The sequence below is a fragment of the Rhipicephalus microplus genome, chromosome X (assembly GCF_043290135.1).
Source record: "Rhipicephalus microplus isolate Deutch F79 chromosome X, USDA_Rmic, whole genome shotgun sequence".
NCBI lineage: Eukaryota > Metazoa > Arthropoda > Arachnida > Ixodida > Ixodidae > Rhipicephalus > Rhipicephalus microplus.
Window position 1 is genome coordinate 141791595 of NC_134710.1, and position 17217 is coordinate 141808811.

General features: G+C 42.9%; 1 protein-coding gene across 3 annotated transcripts in view; it reads left to right on the forward strand.

Moving 5' to 3' along the window:
* The window catches only part of l(3)76BDm (trafficking protein particle complex subunit 8 homolog l(3)76BDm), a 223669-nt gene that overhangs the window by 168935 nt on the left and 37517 nt on the right, over positions 1-17217 (forward strand). For all 3 annotated transcript variants that reach the window (XM_075877897.1, XM_075877898.1, XM_075877899.1), the window contains exons 19-22: positions 1483-1627; positions 1696-1792; positions 13341-13409; positions 13496-13548. In XM_075877897.1, the coding sequence (XP_075734012.1) occupies positions 1483-1627; positions 1696-1792; positions 13341-13409; positions 13496-13548 (364 nt within the window). The remainder of the gene's footprint in view (positions 1-1482; positions 1628-1695; positions 1793-13340; positions 13410-13495; positions 13549-17217) is intronic.

The following is a 17217-nucleotide window of genomic DNA, read 5'->3' on the forward strand; positions in this document are numbered from 1 at the left end:
AGGACTATTGCACATTATTTCGTATGCGCTTGCCAAATCCCCGCGTAATTTGCGCACTCTCTTCTCAAAGTGCCAAAATCGCAAAAAAAAAGTGCACAAATTATGCGAGTAAATACGGTATTAAATATTTTTATGATTATGGCTTGCGTTAGACAAAGGTTCAGCAACCTGCGGCTCATGCGGCAGCTTTAATGTGGCCCTCAGGAACGCGTCAGAACACCCACCCCTCTCCCTGTCACTCCCTATCTGAAGGCCAACATGGCAGTTTTGACCTCAAATGGTGCTCTTTCTTGTAATTTATGTTTGCATATTGCTACCTTGTGACATGAGTTTTCAAAGTAAATGATTTCGATTCCACCTTTTATTTTGAGTTGTTGTCAACTCAAATTCGACGAGTTTTTTCTCATTGCCTGTTTCCCCTCCCCCTCCCCTGATTTGTCGTGCAGCCCCTGCCCTGTCGACTTCATGAAACTCGGCCCTCCGCCTCAAAAGGTTGCCTACTTCTGCGTTAGGCAGCAGATATATAAAGTTTTACCAATTCACAACATAGCACAACTCTTCCGGTGCTATTGCCCTATCTCGCCAAGTTTTATGCTGGGTGTTTCTATAGAGATGTTCAGTAATGCTTAAAGGTAGTGATTTTGAAAAAGTAGGTCATTGCCACTACAGACATGCTATCAGTTGCAAAGGTAATTAGCCAACATATAGTAATTATTCCTTAATTAATAAAATTGATAACTTTTATGCAGATAAGTAGCAAGCTCATCGTAATTAGAAAATTGAAGTGAGCTTTGTGAAAGTTGTGTCAGCTTTTAGATCTTGGATCTTTGAAAAAATCTATTATCAGAGCTCTGGTGCAACATGAGACTGAAACTGGGTGCTAAAGTATGGACATATATGTGGCCTTTGAGGTGATCTTGCTGTGTGCGTTACCGTTTGATAAACAGCCAGTACTCAGTGACCCTGTAAGCGTATTGTGAAGTTTGGAGCAGAGCAGTGCAGGCTGCGTGTTGCTTGATGACTTAGGGACATGACCTCAGCAGTAACAGTTTCTCATGCTCCATTGGATGTGAATTCACCATGCTGCAATTTTGTGGCTAATGACATCTTTCCAAGTACAAAAGCTGATATGGCTTTTATAAAGAGATTACTTCAATCTTCTGATTACAGTGAGCTCACAAGACTTGCTAGCTCAATAGATCAGTTAGTGAATCAGGGATAACTGGTAACTAATTACCATGTATTTTCTGTCACCACTGATTGCATGTCTTCAGCAAAAATGCCCTTTTGTTTTAAAATGGCTATTTTTTAGCTGTACCTTAGCATGTATTTGTAAAAACATCTGGCAGAGTGGTGCAACTTGGATAGGCTACACTTGACTTTCTGTATTGCGTCGGGTATCAGCGGCAGAACTAGTCATGACAGTTTAATAATCTAGACCTTCTGTAGCATTTATGTCTGTTCTTTTGCTTTGTTATGCAGGCACCGTGTTCTGTGGCACCAGATCAGCTTTACCACTCTGCCATCATTAACACTCCAGGCATCTGTTCGTCAGAGTGTTTCTCTTGGCGTGGCAGGCTCCCCTGATGGGGCACTCATCTCTCTGCAAGTGTCCAATGCTTGCGAGGTAAGCTGAGGCTAGTAAGCAGTGCACTAGTGTTACTAACCACTGAGCCTTGTGTATATGTGTTGCAGACAGATGGCCTCAGTAGTGTTGACTTGAGCCTGCTGCAAGTGACATGTGTAAGCCCTGTGTGGAGCTTGGTACCTCTTATATCGCACCCCAAATTAGGTAAGTTTGTCCGAGCAATTTTAACTTTTGTGACTAGTGTTTATTGGTTTTAGGCATGTAGAAGTGCACATTTCTGGGGCGGCAGTAGGTATTTGTATTTGCTAATCATGGCAGTCGTGCTTGTCAGGCATATTAACTGCATGCTCTTGCCCTAAACGGTTATTCATTCCATCAAATTTTGCATACTGTATGGTCGCACAACTGAATGTAAAAAAAAAAATGGCAGCATATCCACGGAGTGAATGATGGAGAGTGGGGCGAAGCATTCGTCCGTCTGTGTGAGACCGTCCATGCGTCTGTTCGTGCGCCCGTCCCTGCGTTCGTTCATGCATCTGCCCCTGCGTCCTTTCATGCGTCCATCCATGCATCTGTCTGTGTGTCTATTCGTCCATCTATTCAACACTCCAAAGTCTCACCATCTCGCATCTTTTTATCATATATTCCCCATATAGAAGCACGCCATTCAGTGAACATTCCAAGGACTAAACGAGAGGTGGCACACGCACACATCCTTACGGCTTGCACTTCGGGTCTACTTTCCAACTTCAACCACCTTGAGTTCATGGTATATACTAGTTCACTGTATTCATGGCACTGCGGCCCAATGCTCGCTAAACCTTTCTAAAACCAAGGAGGTTACGCCCAGCGAGTATAACCTAGCAACCTTTTCCTGTCAGATAGTGCTCAATGTACATGCCAGTGGCTGCTAATGTGAAATGAGAGACAGGAGGATTCAGCTTTTAATTTCTTACGGCTTGCGCTTCGTATCTGCTTCCCCCCTTTAACCACCTCGAATTCATTCATGGTATATACTATTTCATTGTATTCATGGCCCTGCGGCTCAACGCTCGATAAACCTTTCTAAAACCAAGGAGGTTACACCCAGCAAGTATGATGTAGCAACCCTTTCTTGTCCGATAGTGCTCAATGTACATGCCAATGGCTGCTAATGGGGATCGCAGCGTGCGCGTTGACTAAAAGCCGAATGCTCCTGTCTCTCATTCCCCCTTAGCAGCCATTAACATGTGCATTGAGCACTATCTTTAATTGTTCAACAACACACAGAAGAAATCTCTCACCGGAACCACCTTGGAGGTCAAAATCGTAAAGACCGCTATTTCGGGTATGTGCCACTGGTGGTTACATACGAGGGACGCACAAGCCACGCCATAAGGAGCTTCGCCCCTAAAAAAAAAAAACTCGCAATTTAAGGGGCACTTGCATCACTGAATACTGCTGCAGGCTTTTTAGCATGATGGGGCATTTTGTCTTGTCTCATCAAAGCTTCACTTATACTGATTCCCATGATGAGTGGGATCTGCTGGAGTTGTTTTTTTTTGTGATTTTTTGGGTGTTATTTTTGGGTGATTTTGTAGGTGTTATTTTTTTAGTGATATTTGTCGCCTCTATTATGTCCTGTTTTTTGTGCCACTTCCTCTGCAAGTGTGAACCAACCAATTCAAATATACATGCGTTTGCTGTGTCCAGCAGCCAAAAACACTTACAGTACAAAGATAGCAACGAGCATGGTCGTTGGACATTGAGACCCTTTTGGTGAAATGCTTTGAGTTTTATACACTTGTCATCATTGTACTCAAGCATTAAGACTGGTGCTTGTTTAAGTTTCAGGATATACGTGGCTTTCTGCTTTGTGCAGACAATACATGAGAATGGATGACAGCCTTTGAGAATGTTCTTATATGTTAAGGTGCGGCTTGCACTGTTGATAACTCATGTAACATTCTTAGTTTGTGAAATCCAATCACATTGGAAAGAGAAAAGTGTACTAAATAAAACAACCTAAGTCAAATAGAAATGAGAGTGTGGATGATACTTCGTTGAGGTAGAGCACTTTCTGTAAAATGAACCATCTGTTTACTGCACTTACACCCCTATCACTCGGCCACCACTGATTTCTGTTGAACTCCATCAATATAAAACTACCCTCGGGAGTTCAATAGAAATGGATTTATGCCCGTGTCACACGGAAATTTCATAAGCTTTTGACGGGAGCTGGAAGGGGCCCATTAGGCGCTGCTGCACCTTCTCTGCATGCAAGATTTTGGCTTTAATCCCTCTGAAAACATTTTCAGTTGTACGTGCGATTATATAAGCTATAATTTATTTACACCAAAACAACAAAAAAATGTTTTGCATTTTATCACAGACATGTAAACTTGCCAGCAAGTTGGCAATAATGTTGACAGAAGTGGTGGCAACACTGTACGTTTGTTTTGGTACACATTTTCTCTAAATATGCCGATTGTCAAACACATTACAAGTTGTCACCGAACTCTTTGAAGTTGCGCTACCACATTGGTCACAAGGTTTTCTACTATATCAAATGAGCACAGGTCTCGCGTCCAGTACACGAAGCCCTTGCTGTGGATGGGTCACACAACAGTTCGCATGTAGAGCCGACACGGCTACCGGCATCGATCGACGAAGAAGAAAGAAAACCCGCGTCAACCACTGCTATGAATTTTGGCAGTGTTGAAGCAGAATAAGGAGCATAACAATAAGAAGTGAATGTATTTTAGAGATCTAAACACCACAGTGCGCACGGACAGGATGACTGGCACTACACTGTACTTGCATGGACTTGAAGAAACGTTGTCAAAGTGGCGACTCAATAGCTTTTGGTGGAGCATGGTGTGGAGAGTACGTACATTTGTAAGCGTATTTCTTTTTCATAAAATGCGTATTATGAGCAGATTATGCAGTGAAAGAAAAATGAATATGGATAAAGCCCATTACTGTGCTGATTGTGGCTGTTTTGTATTTGCAATTTTTTTTAGTAACAACAGATTACTAGAGACGAGAGTACTCTCTTCCACCACTAACAAAGATGGCTGAACTCTCTTTGCGAAAAGCTTCATTTAACTTCCTTGACGTAAGGGAGGCCGTGTGACACGGACCACATTGTCGTTGTCGTAATGACGTGAGAGTTCGCAGATGCCCGTGTGACAAGAGTATTAGTGACCACTGAAGGCTCTTAAATGTTTATTGCAAGTCTAGTGCTCTAGCATTCAGTAGGCAATATTTTGCTGCAGGATGAAAAGTTTGGATACCTTATATCATACAGAAAGAAGGTTCCTGATTGCATTATTGCTGAAGAAGTGTGAATATTTCAAGTTCTGAATACTGATCAAATTGCCCTTGCCAATTAATTCATGTTTGATATGGAAATTCACTTTTTGAACTAGTTGAATATTCATGTCATTAAAGCTTATGAGGTATAGAACTTTGATTGGGAGTCTTAAGGCAGGTAGAAGATTGGATATGAGAAGTTCGTATTCCAAATTATTTGTCTGCATTTAGCTATGATTGTTGTGCATATGAAGCATTTACTATCTTACCCATGGGGCACATAAATTCAATTATTAACTTTCACGTATTCAATTTGGATTATTTGCTTTTAGTTACACAGCTGAAAGTATATGAATCCTTTTGGGTTAATATGTCCCCTTCAGTCGCAAGATATGATGCACTCTCCGCAGATGTGTTAGTTTCGCGTAGCATAATTTCAAGGCACTCGGCATTACAGGTCTCAATAGGAAATGAGGAAATGTGTGTTTTTGTGTGAGTTACAACAACCAATCGTCATTAGCATTTAATTAAATATTTGATTCTGCAGTCAATCATGTTCCATTTTTTCATAAAACGAGTGAAATCATTGGCTCAATGTGTGCGCAATAAGTCTTTGGTTGTACATATTTGAAGAAATGAAAAATACCGTATTTACTCATGTAATGAGTGCACTTTTTTTCGAAAAATTGTAGCGAAGTTGGGGGTGCTTTTATTATGCGGGGCCAATTTTATGAAAACTTTTTCGGGAGGAGCAAAAAATGTGTTAATGCAAAAAAAAAAGTTAGGTCGCTTAGCCTTTCGCAATTGTCATACGCATACACTGTTTGGAAACAGCTTCATTGCTACACTTTACTCAACTTCGGTGGTTGCATGATGGCGCTATTTTCTGCAAGTTGTCCCCGCGTCGCCTGCATATTCCACAAAAGCGTTTTGCGCGTATCTTCTCTCGCGATTGTTTAACCGCAACAGCGGTATCTGCTGGGATCTCGAGGGACATCCAGAAGCATGAGCTACGGCGCTTCGATGCACTTTGCCAACTTTGCAGCAACCTTGTACAACGACCGCGACAGCACCGTTGACATTGCAGCAAGCAACCAACATTGCAGCAAGCTATTCCAAAGCATCAAAACCGCCTATAGCAAGATTAACATGTGGCCGCCGCCTCGCTTCCACATGCGAAAGTTCCTATACATGCGGAGAACAAGCCAAACGAGAATTGGGGGTGCTATCATGTTGCGGAAATCGTCACGATCTTTTCTGGGCAACAAGTGATTTTTTTTCTGGTTTTCCAGAAACCTACGACGCGGTAGCGACAAATCACTCTTCGCAACAGCAGATCCTGTCATCACTCGAAAATCATGGGCACGTCGTTTGGCCTTAAAATTTCGTATTTGCAGGAAGCGACCGTCGGTTGGCGAGGGCAGTTTCATGACCTTCGCTCGCTATGTGCTTATCAGCTGCGTCGTCTCTACACTTCTATTGTTCCTGAACCTCGCTGTGGCGCACAGATAAAGACGGGGGACGTGCCGCGCACAGATACAAAGAAAAACAATATGGCACGCGGCAACGGGCGAAGGGGGGAGGGAGCAAGCCGAGGTGGCCGAGGGGGGTGGGCATAATAAAAAACAGAAACCTGCAACAGGTAAGGCGGCGCCAGATGTTCGTCAGCAGGACTGCAGTGGATGAATGAAGGGAGTGCGTCTATTACTATGCAGGGAAAAAAATTTAATTTTGACGAATGGAGTAGGGGGTGCATTTATGATGAGAGTGCATTAATTACACGACTGAATATAGTAATACTGTTGATGTTGGTCTTGTAACGCAGCACATCAAACGACCCAACGAACATCATACTGTTTTCACCAAAGTGATTGGTCATAGTCATACGCAGCACATTGACATTTTGGCCGTGACAGGCTTACTAGATGTCAGAAGGTTAAAAAAACCCAGTGAGCGATATATCTAGCTCTCTTTTTGCTCCAAGTTGACACAACTAGCACAAACAAGTAGCGCACACAAATGTACCCACCGCTGCTGAAGAGGATCAGTTCAGTTTATTTCCATAAAGGCCCCGTTTATAGGGGTGTTACATAAGGGGTGGGAATAACATGTAATGGTTTAAATCCAAATAAAAAAATAAAAAACAATAGGACTTTGAAAAAAGTAGAGAAAGTAACAGAGAGAAATGTTGATACACTGTGAAAACGAGAACACGTGCTAAGTGATTAATTTGGTAACATTAGAAGAAACAACATGATGTGGCAATATAATGTAATAATCATTAAAAATTTTGCACAAAAATAACACTGTAGAAATAAAGACTCGCATTAAGTACAATCAATGGCAACTAATTTGGTAAAACAGAAGACACAGCAGCATAGAACATGTCACGGTTATTTGTAGATACAATATGGTGCCGAAGGGCATTCCACTCTGACGCTGTACGAAAAAAAAAATTAAGTAGAGAAGGTAGTAGTGTGTGTGCGCGGTTTTGAAACCTGTATCGGGTGACCAGTGCGTTGCGATATTCTTGATGGTGGGGTGATGTACGGCACGCGGTTAAGTGAACTGTAAAAAAACTTATGAAAAAGACCAAGGCTGGATATCTTATGACGGTGTAAGAGGGATTGTAGTTTAGATTTTTCTTTTAGGGCGGACATGCTTACGTCATATGAGTAGGATGAATGAATGAATCTTGCTGCGCGATTTTGAAGAGACTTAAGTGCGTTGATGAGGTATTTTTGATAAGGGTCCCAGATTGGTGAAGCATATTTAACTTTAGGCCTGATTAGTGTTATGTACGCTAGGAATCTTGCGTCGCGTGGGGCATGACGTAAGTGGCGCCTCAAGAAGCCGAGTGATTGGTTCGCCGATGACAGAATGCTATTTATATGTGTGCCCCAGTTAAGATCAAATGAAATTAAGACTCCTAGGTACTTGAATGATGGGACTGTTTCAATGAGACTATTGGCTATCATGTAAGGACAAGTAATGGGGCTGTGACTATGGGTAAATGATATATGTTTGCATTTTTTTGGATTGAGAGGCATTAGCCACCGAGTACACAAAGACTGCTCGTGGTTAAGATTTTGCTGTAATGTATCTGCGTCAGTAATATTGTTAATGGTATGATAAATCACGCAGTCGTCTGCGAACATACGAATTTTACAAGTTACATGAAGGGATAAGTCATTGATATATATCAGAAAAAGAAGTGGGCCAAGAACAGACCCCTGGGGGACACTTGAAGTAACCGGAAGTGGAACGGAGGACTGATCACTGATGCTGACGAATTGCGAATCGTTCACTAAGAACGCTTCAAGCTATTTTAGTATGTCAGAGTTTAAGTTTAAGAAGGAAAGTTTATGTAACAAGTGTCGGTGAGAAACCTTGTCAAAAGCTTTTTCATAGTCGAAGATAGCGTCAGTTTGTCTGTTACAGTCAAGATTCGTATGAAGGTCATGAATGAAAAGAGCTAGCTGCGTTTCGCAAGAAAGGCCTTTGCGAAATTTCGAGTATTGCCTTGTTTTTGTTGCTTGGAAACAATGTGTGGTGCTGTATGATCACACTTTTCTGCTTCACTAGGAACAACACTGTGCATGGGTCTGGTAACACATATTGGTAATGCCATTGCTTTATTCCTCCCCCCCCCCCCCCCATATAATTCAAAGAAACGGATCATCATCTGCAAGTTCATCAGTTATTTGGATATGTAGTTTTAATGGTGCTACGCTTGCATGTGTCCATATATAGTAGTTGCCTGATTTCTTATTAGATCAGACTTAAGAATAGACATTGCCTTAGACATTGCTTTAGACATCAGACATTGCTTTAGAAAGGGAAAATATTCATAAGTATTCTGTTTACTATTCTGAGCCCACTTTTTTAAATATCTGTATTTCATTAGAAAAGTTCTAAATTTGCACGCCTCTATCTTACTTGCAGACTGTTTTGTAATTTAATTTTGGAAGGGCTTATGAGTGAACATGTGCAGTACAGCTGTGGCCACGTCTGTGTAGAGTTCACGAGCAGCTGGTTTTTGCTCTGCGGGTTGACACCAGAGTTCTTCAATAATTTTACTTTTCGTAAAGCTTCACCGAAAGTTTGACATAGGGACAGGAGCAACCATGAGAGGTGCCTTTGTCGGACCCGTGGTAGAGTGCCTCGATACCCACTCCTCCACTCAGAGGGAAGACATCTGCCGCGGCCGCCCTTATCACTCCCGCTGCATACAGGTTTTGCTCTTACGCGTAGTGGTCTCTAGCTTAACGCGAATGGTTGTAGCCCTGAGGAACTCAGCATCCAGGCTAAACATGCTGAAGAAACCTGGCACGGGAGCTCTACAGCTTGGCGGAGATGCTGCAGGCACTGCAATGGCGGAGGGAGTAGTACAAGAGGTGCCAGCACCCTGAGCGGGGGGCGTGCATATTGAGGCACCCTACCCCGGGGCATCGAAGCAGCCCCGGCACTGCGATGGTACAGCATGCGCTTGAACTGCGAAGAATTATTAAATGTACCCGGAAAGATTGATTACATCTTCAGATTGATGTTACTTTCAAGGAAATTTGGGAAGGCTCTATTAAAATGAAATTTCGCATGTAACGGTGCCTTGAAGCTAGAAATTTGATGGCAACAAAGGCTTGCTGCTACCACCGTGAGATATGCTACCGCTTAAAAATTTTTTTTTCTGAGGCATGTAGTGAAAATTTCTGGATGACCCAGAAATTTTCAAGGATTCTGGTAGATCTTAGCACGTCACGAAAGGCAGTGGTTGCAACTCTTGACAGTGTATATCCAATCTTTCAGGCTATATACACATTCAGTTTTTTTATATATGTATAAATCCTAAAATAGACTTGTATGTATCAAACGAACACCAGATTTGAATGAATCAGTGCTTTGAATTAGCTGTTGACAAGGATCAAGGAATACTTCATATGGCTTCGCCCTGGTTTTCATGTTTTGTTTTGTGTTGATTTATCACTACGGTGCCATAGCCCGTTTAAAGCACAGCTGTTCATGCAATGTAGTTTCTCGGTCCTTTACTTTGCTGTGTAGCTTACTCATGCTGTGTTTTACTTGTCCATATTTATATTTTTACTCTTGACTTAAGGTGAAAGTATTAGATGCCTCATCAGACATGAAGATTGACTTACTATGTCCCACGCCGGCGGTGTCAACATACGACACAAAAAATTATGTTCTCGTGCTCATGACGTACTGATATAGAAAATTAACTTTTCATGCTTTTACAGCTTGCGCAAACTCGGTAGAGTTTCTTTTTGTTTTTTATTGCATCCTTTTTTGCGCCGTCACCCTAGCAAGCTCCCATTAATAGTGCTGAAGTATCTGTTCCAAGTAACGGCTGTGTACTTCGAATTTTGCAAGCTGCGAGGAGCTACATGTAGCTCCATCCATCTGTTTGGCATTTTACCAAATCTGTTTGGCCAATTCTGTTTGGCATTTTACCATCTGTTTGGCACTTTTGGTGATCCCAGTGCCTGTATAAATAAAAACGGTGAGCATTTCACTCATTGAGCTTCTTTATTACTGGCTTGCAACAAGGCGAAAGAAGTTGGCCAGTATGCTGACCTTCATTAATTGCATTATTATCAATGGCAGCTGTGTAAAGAGGCTCATGCACAGTGCCGGTGTAGCCTCGACAGTTTCCAGCTCAGCTGATGGTTCCCGGCGACGCTTTGTAGGCAGGTGAGCTGTGGACCTTTTTCCACTAGACAAATACACAGGGAGGCCATGGAATATCCTCCGCACAGTGGCCAGCGAAACTTTTGGAAAGTCGCACGGCGTCTTCAGAACAACTCATACGATTAGCCACTGGTTCACATGAAAGATGTCACTGTCATCGAAGTGCTTTTCACACGCTTTCACCGGCAGGGGATCAAATGTTAAACCACTAGTTTCTTGTCTTGGACCTGCTATTTGATCTCTAGACAGCGATAACTTACACTTTTTTGTCATTTTCCTTAGAACCGGATCGACACCCAGGCACGTAGCATGTACGCGGCATCTTTTTTTGATCTTCAGGCACAACATGCACAACACCAAACATACAGTGAAAAGTGCACGGGTACATGCGACGGTATGCGACCACCGTCTGCTCGATGGACGCAACGGCACCCCGCGGCCTCTGCTTGCAGCGCACAAAGCTCTCCCATAGAGTGACGCCGTAGCTTCATGACCAGTAAAAATATTGAAAAACTCTGGCGACACCTTGAGGCACTTTTGGACCCTGATGTGGTCAATCTGACCACTAGGTTGTGAATGCTCCTGACACACCACGTCAGAGCCCGAAACTCACTCGAAGTGTTTCTGGCTGCTCGCACGCTCTGCACAGACGTGGCCGTACCTGTGTACTAGTTATAACAAGTGTTACCTTTGTCACTGTACACTACAATGTTAAGTACATAAATGAGGGTATAATGTTATGGTTGCGCAATTTTCGATTGGCTCAAGTTATGCCACAGCTTTAGCAGTGTTGGTTGCTATGGATTTTTTTCAGTTTTAAGTGGAATACAGCAAAGTGGAACTTGTAATTTTAGTCATGCTGGAAAATGATAATTAGTCTGTGGTATCTTGTCGTGAATAGACGAGGTGTTTATGGTAACATTACAGGGTATCTTTATACGAAATGATTATTTATTTATTTGATACTGCCAGCTTGCTTTGCGAGCCATAGGCAGGGGTGGGTTGCACACAAAAAAAAACACTGTGAATACACTTCGAGAAAAAAAAAAGAACAAATATTAAATGAGTCTTATAACACTATTTACAGTAAAGCATGTGAATCACCGGAAACAATAGAATATAGAAAACACACAAAATACTATGGCTGAAAATATCGACAAGAAAATACATAGATCACAAGGAAAAATAAAGTCAGAAGAAGTAGTAATTTACAAACAGAGGAAAGAAAGTGACAAAATGAAAGTGACACGCAAAAAAAAGTGACAAGAATGCGCAATAGAGCGATGCTTACACAGTGGTCTGCTCAGCAACGAAAGGGATATGTTTATTATAGTTTTTTTTATATGTATGGTACGCTATGAAAAATATGGCTTGATGCACTATGCTTAGGGCATGATGGCACACATTGGTAAATTGTTATTTGGTAAATATACAAACTGTAGTAAAAATATGCATATTAGATGGTTGCTGTGTCACATGAAAGTGTTATTTAGCACACTGCTTGCTTTTCAGCAAAAACTACCAGCTGCAAACAAAAATACTGTCGAACCCACTTATAACAGTGCTCAAGTGCCACTGAAATTTCATTGTTATAACCGATAATTGCTATAAACAGGTTGCAAGAGGAAAATACAAGAACGGCAGGCTGCAGTGAGACAACTATAGTATATCAAATAGGATACTCCAACAGACACCAAAGTGATGATAATTTTTTGGACATGCTTGAAAATTTGCACGCTTTCATGGGGCCACCGCAAAACTTGTGGAGTGAATGTAAGACAACATTTGAAGTTTTGGGTGCTAAAACGTTTCTAAGTCTCAACTTTTTACTCAAATCGCATGTCGCTCCAACAAAAGCCACCACTGTAGCACAGTTTAAAAGTCAGCTTTTTCTCAATGCTACAAAGCTGTATGGTGAAGCATACTGCAAATCGCAAAGGGTGTTGGAGGACGTAGTGTTGTGGGCGGAGGTTCAGTAGCTTGAATTTCAGACTTTCTTCAATCTTTTCAAGGATTTCACATTCCATTACCTTTCGGAATGGGCACCCAACAGCGAGAATTTATTGTTATAATCTATAATGCAGCAAGCAGGCATTGGTGTAGGTGAATTATTTCAGCAGAGAAAACATGGGAAAGGTGACGGTGCAGCAGCTTCTCATTGTTATAATCAATGTATTGTTAAAGCCGGTATCGTTATGAGTGAGTTCTAGTGTAGTTTGATTTCCATTGATTGTTGTCTTGCTCTGGTTGCTACTCAGAATAAAGGGAATGAGGACACAGCCTTAGAATAAAAAAAATGCAAGCTCTTTTGCTGCTTATGAAAGCTTACTGCAGATCGATTCCGATCTGCGACCAGGTTTCCGATGACACACATCCAATGACATCAGTTCTACAGACGGGTGGGTGCTGTTCCTTTGAGCAAGTTTTTGAACACAACGCATCTATGAATGTTGGCTGTTGCATTACTGCTTCCTTCATGTTTGTCCTTAGACAATGATGTTTATTGTGAATAAACAATAATGTTTATTATCATCAGAGGTCGTATGTATGTTAATGATTCTGTAATTACATTCCTCAAACCAGTAAAACAATATGAATCTATAAAAGAGTACCATAGAACAATGTTTTGGATCTTACTGTATTGGGTTCTGGTTATTTATCATTTTATCCCTATCTAATGTTACATACAAATTTGATGCTTTTTGAAATTTTTCTTTATTAATTATGTGACTTTTTTCATATCATTTTTTAGGCACCACAGTGGTGAAGCCACAAGAAACAAAAAACCTGACACTGCGGGTCACACCTTTCAGTTCTAAATGTATGTTATTGCACTCCTTTTTCTGCTGTCATTGCAATAATTATTTTCATATACATTACACCTAAGATATTCTTTCTCTTTTTCAGTAAGCCAGGACAACACAACAGTGGTCTCGCAGCTTCCTTTAACACGAGTGCAAGTAAGTAAAGTCATTTGACCAGCTGCATATATTGTATCTTCTAAGGACAGTAACAGCTGATGTAAAGGTCGATAGCTACACTCGTACATCAAATTAATGATGCCGATCTATTGTCACTTACAGTTGTTTGCCACTGTCCTTGGACCATGATATGTTGCCCTTTTTGAAGCACATTTTGCTTGATATATCCTGCATTTCTCAAACCACTCCTCTGTAGTCTCAAATGAAATGGTGGCTCACATTTACACTAACCACTTTGCCAGCTTGTCTTTGGATGCATGCAGGTTTCTTGTACAGTGAAACTGTGTGTACTCTTTTGCCACTAGCGTAATATAATATATGTAGAACTGTATTTTTAAATAAGGTTTTATAAGTAAAGTTTTATAAATATCATAAAGCAATAATAGATTTGGAAAATCAAAGCTCCACCCTCACATCATGAGTTCAAGTTATTCACTGTTTGTAGTATGGCAAGGTATCTACAAGGCCCATTGTTTTTCATGTATTAAGCAGGAGCTGTACTGGACTGACCCACAATGTGTTTTTGCCCATTCACTACATATAGCCGGTACTTTCATGATAATTGGCTGACCACGGGAAGAGAATAGTGACACTGCAATTACCAGAATCATAGAAAGTGTACTTGGACCACACTAGGACATCATTTCAATTAGTTCTCACAATAAGCCTAAAATGAAAACATTTTCGTCTTTATGTTTTTCCATGCATTGCATAACACCAAGCAGGTTGACCTTGGGAAATAAAATCAAATGAATCCATCTACATATGCCATCTTTCCATTAAAGCATGTGTAGAAGTATTATCTTATTGTAGAAAGCAGCAAATAATCTCAAGTGCACCAGCGGATTGCCTTATCCTTACGTGTAATGTTCAGTGCTAATCTGTCCCTGTTCAACTTTGCACAAAAAAATCACAATATCCACTTTTTATCCCTCAGTGCAGCATAAAAATTGGCGGCAGCCACTGCAACATGTCTTTCTGATGGGCAAATAGTTTTATAGACCAGATTATTTTTAGTAGGGCCCATTTACTGTGCAATGTCAGTGCACAATGAAGAACAGATGGTAGAAATTTCCAAAGCCCTCCACCACAGCGTTTCTCATAATCATATCGTGTTTTTTGGACGTAAAACACCAGATGTTATTATTATTATAAGATTATTTTTACTATAACACTCGTGTTTAGAGCAGTTTTGCACACTCTTGGCCCAATATATTAATGCGTGTCTATGTGTGGACGATAACGATGATGGGCGATTTAGTGGGCACGAGGGAGTAGGCCTCTAGCTTCTCTCGAGACCGAAAAAGACGATCTTGCGGCTCAGTTGTTGAGAACACGCTGCTTTCGTTGTCTTAAGGTGTACCTGTGTTTTATTCGCATTGTATCACGACACTGGTGGAGGTGCTGGGCCGCAACCCTGTCTGATGCTCCACAAGCCCGCTGGGAGCCGTTCATCGAGTCCAAACGCTTTGTCACCTGTAGAAACTCCGGTGCATCGCTCCAGTCGACGGTTGCGAGGCCTCGCGCCACAGCTCACTCGCTGGGACCTGCTAGGCACCGCACACCTCAACGAATGGCCAACGCAAGCCCGCAACAGGTGCCCCAAGGCAGCTTTTCGATGCACCCATCTCAGATGACCATCTTTCAACCCCTCGTTCCCGATAGCTTTAGTGGCGGTGCCCATGAAGACGTTCACGACTGGCTTGACCACTACGAGCGTGTCGCCAAGGTAAATCAGTGGTCGGAACAGGAAAAGCTTTCACGCGTCTATTTCTACTTTGACGACGGTGCTCGAACTTCGTTTGAGAATAGAGAAGGCAATCTGTCAGCTTGGCTCGACTTTCGACAGAAGTTCGTCGATACCTTTGCCAATGTCGATAGAAGGGACCGTGCGCAGCCGTTATTGGAACTACAGGTTCAAAAACCCAACGAAACCGTTGCAATGCTTGCCGAGGACATGACTCGTCTCTTTCATCGAGATAACCCGCACATGACGGAAGATAAAAAGTTTAGTTACCTCATGCGCGGTGTCAAGGAACAGCTTTTCGCCGGGCTACAGCTACTGCGCAACCCTCCAAGTACTGTGGTTGACTTCATTAAGGAGGCTACAGCTATCGAGAGGGCGCTCCATCAACGCTGCAGGCAAAATGACCGCATGTCCAGCAATGTCCCAATCAATGCTATTGCCATGACATCTGAGAGTCAGAGCTGCTTGCGAGACTTAATTAGGGAGATAATTCGCGAAGAACTGCAGAGGTTGCGGAATACGGTTGCTGAAACTCCCATCACGTCGATCGCTGAAATCGTACTCGACGAAATCCACCAAGCGTTGTCTACGGCTGGCCCTGATGCTCAGCAGCGTCTTAAGAGCTATGCTGCCGCTCTCCGATGTCCACCACCCGCTATGCCGACGCTGTACCACCAGGTGCCAATGGCCCCTTCGTCTCCGCTGCAAGAGCAGACACTGCATCAACCACCCATGCTACAGCCATACAACCAGCTGTCCACAGCCACCCCATTGGCATCGACGCCAGGGGAGATGCTCAGATGTCCACCGACCCGGAAAACAGACGCATGGCGCACATTGGACAGACGTCTACTATGCTTTCACTGCGGAGGTGCAGGACATATTGCCCATCATTGCTGGCATTGAGGTGATTCATTCCGTCCTAATCGACCTTGGTTTGACGGTTGACGTGCCAACGACGAATACACTCTACGCCGTGACGACACCTCTTTCTATGGAGCCCGTTCTCACTTTGGGAACGGCTGTACCACTGCAGAGGAGGCAATGCCTACTCACCCTCGTGGTCCGAGACGTCGATCCCGCTCTCCGTCCCCCGCCCGTTCGCCTTTGTCGCACCGCCGCACCTACGCAGACCTTAATACAAGAAAGTCACCTAGCCCGCGCCAGGGAAACTGAGGGCGGCGACCTCTGGGGGCAAGGTTACAGGGCATAAAGAAAACGACAAGAAGCCCCCACAGCATGACGTCATACAGCCGATAAGCCGTGAAAACGATGACATTGTGACTGCCGACCTGAGTGTTCTTCTTGACGGCCAGATAGTGACAGCTTTAGTCAACACTGGAGCTGACTTCTCCATTATCAGTCAGGACCTTGCTGACAGCCTCAGAAAAGTGAAGAAGCCGTGGACGGGCCCTCATATAAGAACGGCAGGGTGTCAGTTATTGATGCTCTCTGGAAGATGTACCGGAAGAATTGACATCAGAGGTTCTGCTTTCACTGCGTCGTTCGTCGTTATCGCCGCATGCTGCAGAGATTTTCTTGGCATGGATTTCTTACGGGAATATGGTGCCGTCATCAACATGCCAGAGAGCTTGATTATGTTTTGCAACAGTTCGGGCTTACCCAATTCTCCAGAGGCGCGAGCAAACCAACTGCGTCTTACTGAAGACGATGTGGTTCTCCCTCCTAGGTCATGCACGCTTGTTTCTGTGGCCGCCACTGCTCAGTTTGACGCCGAAGGAGTTGCAGACCAAATAAGCTCGCTGCTCTTCACCCACGGTATTTCCGTCACACCAGGTATCGTCAGAGTTGCTCCGGGACGCACGGACTTGCTGCTGACCAATTTTAGTTCTGAGCGCCGGCACCTTTTTAAAGGCACTGCTGTCGCTTACTTGGACGAT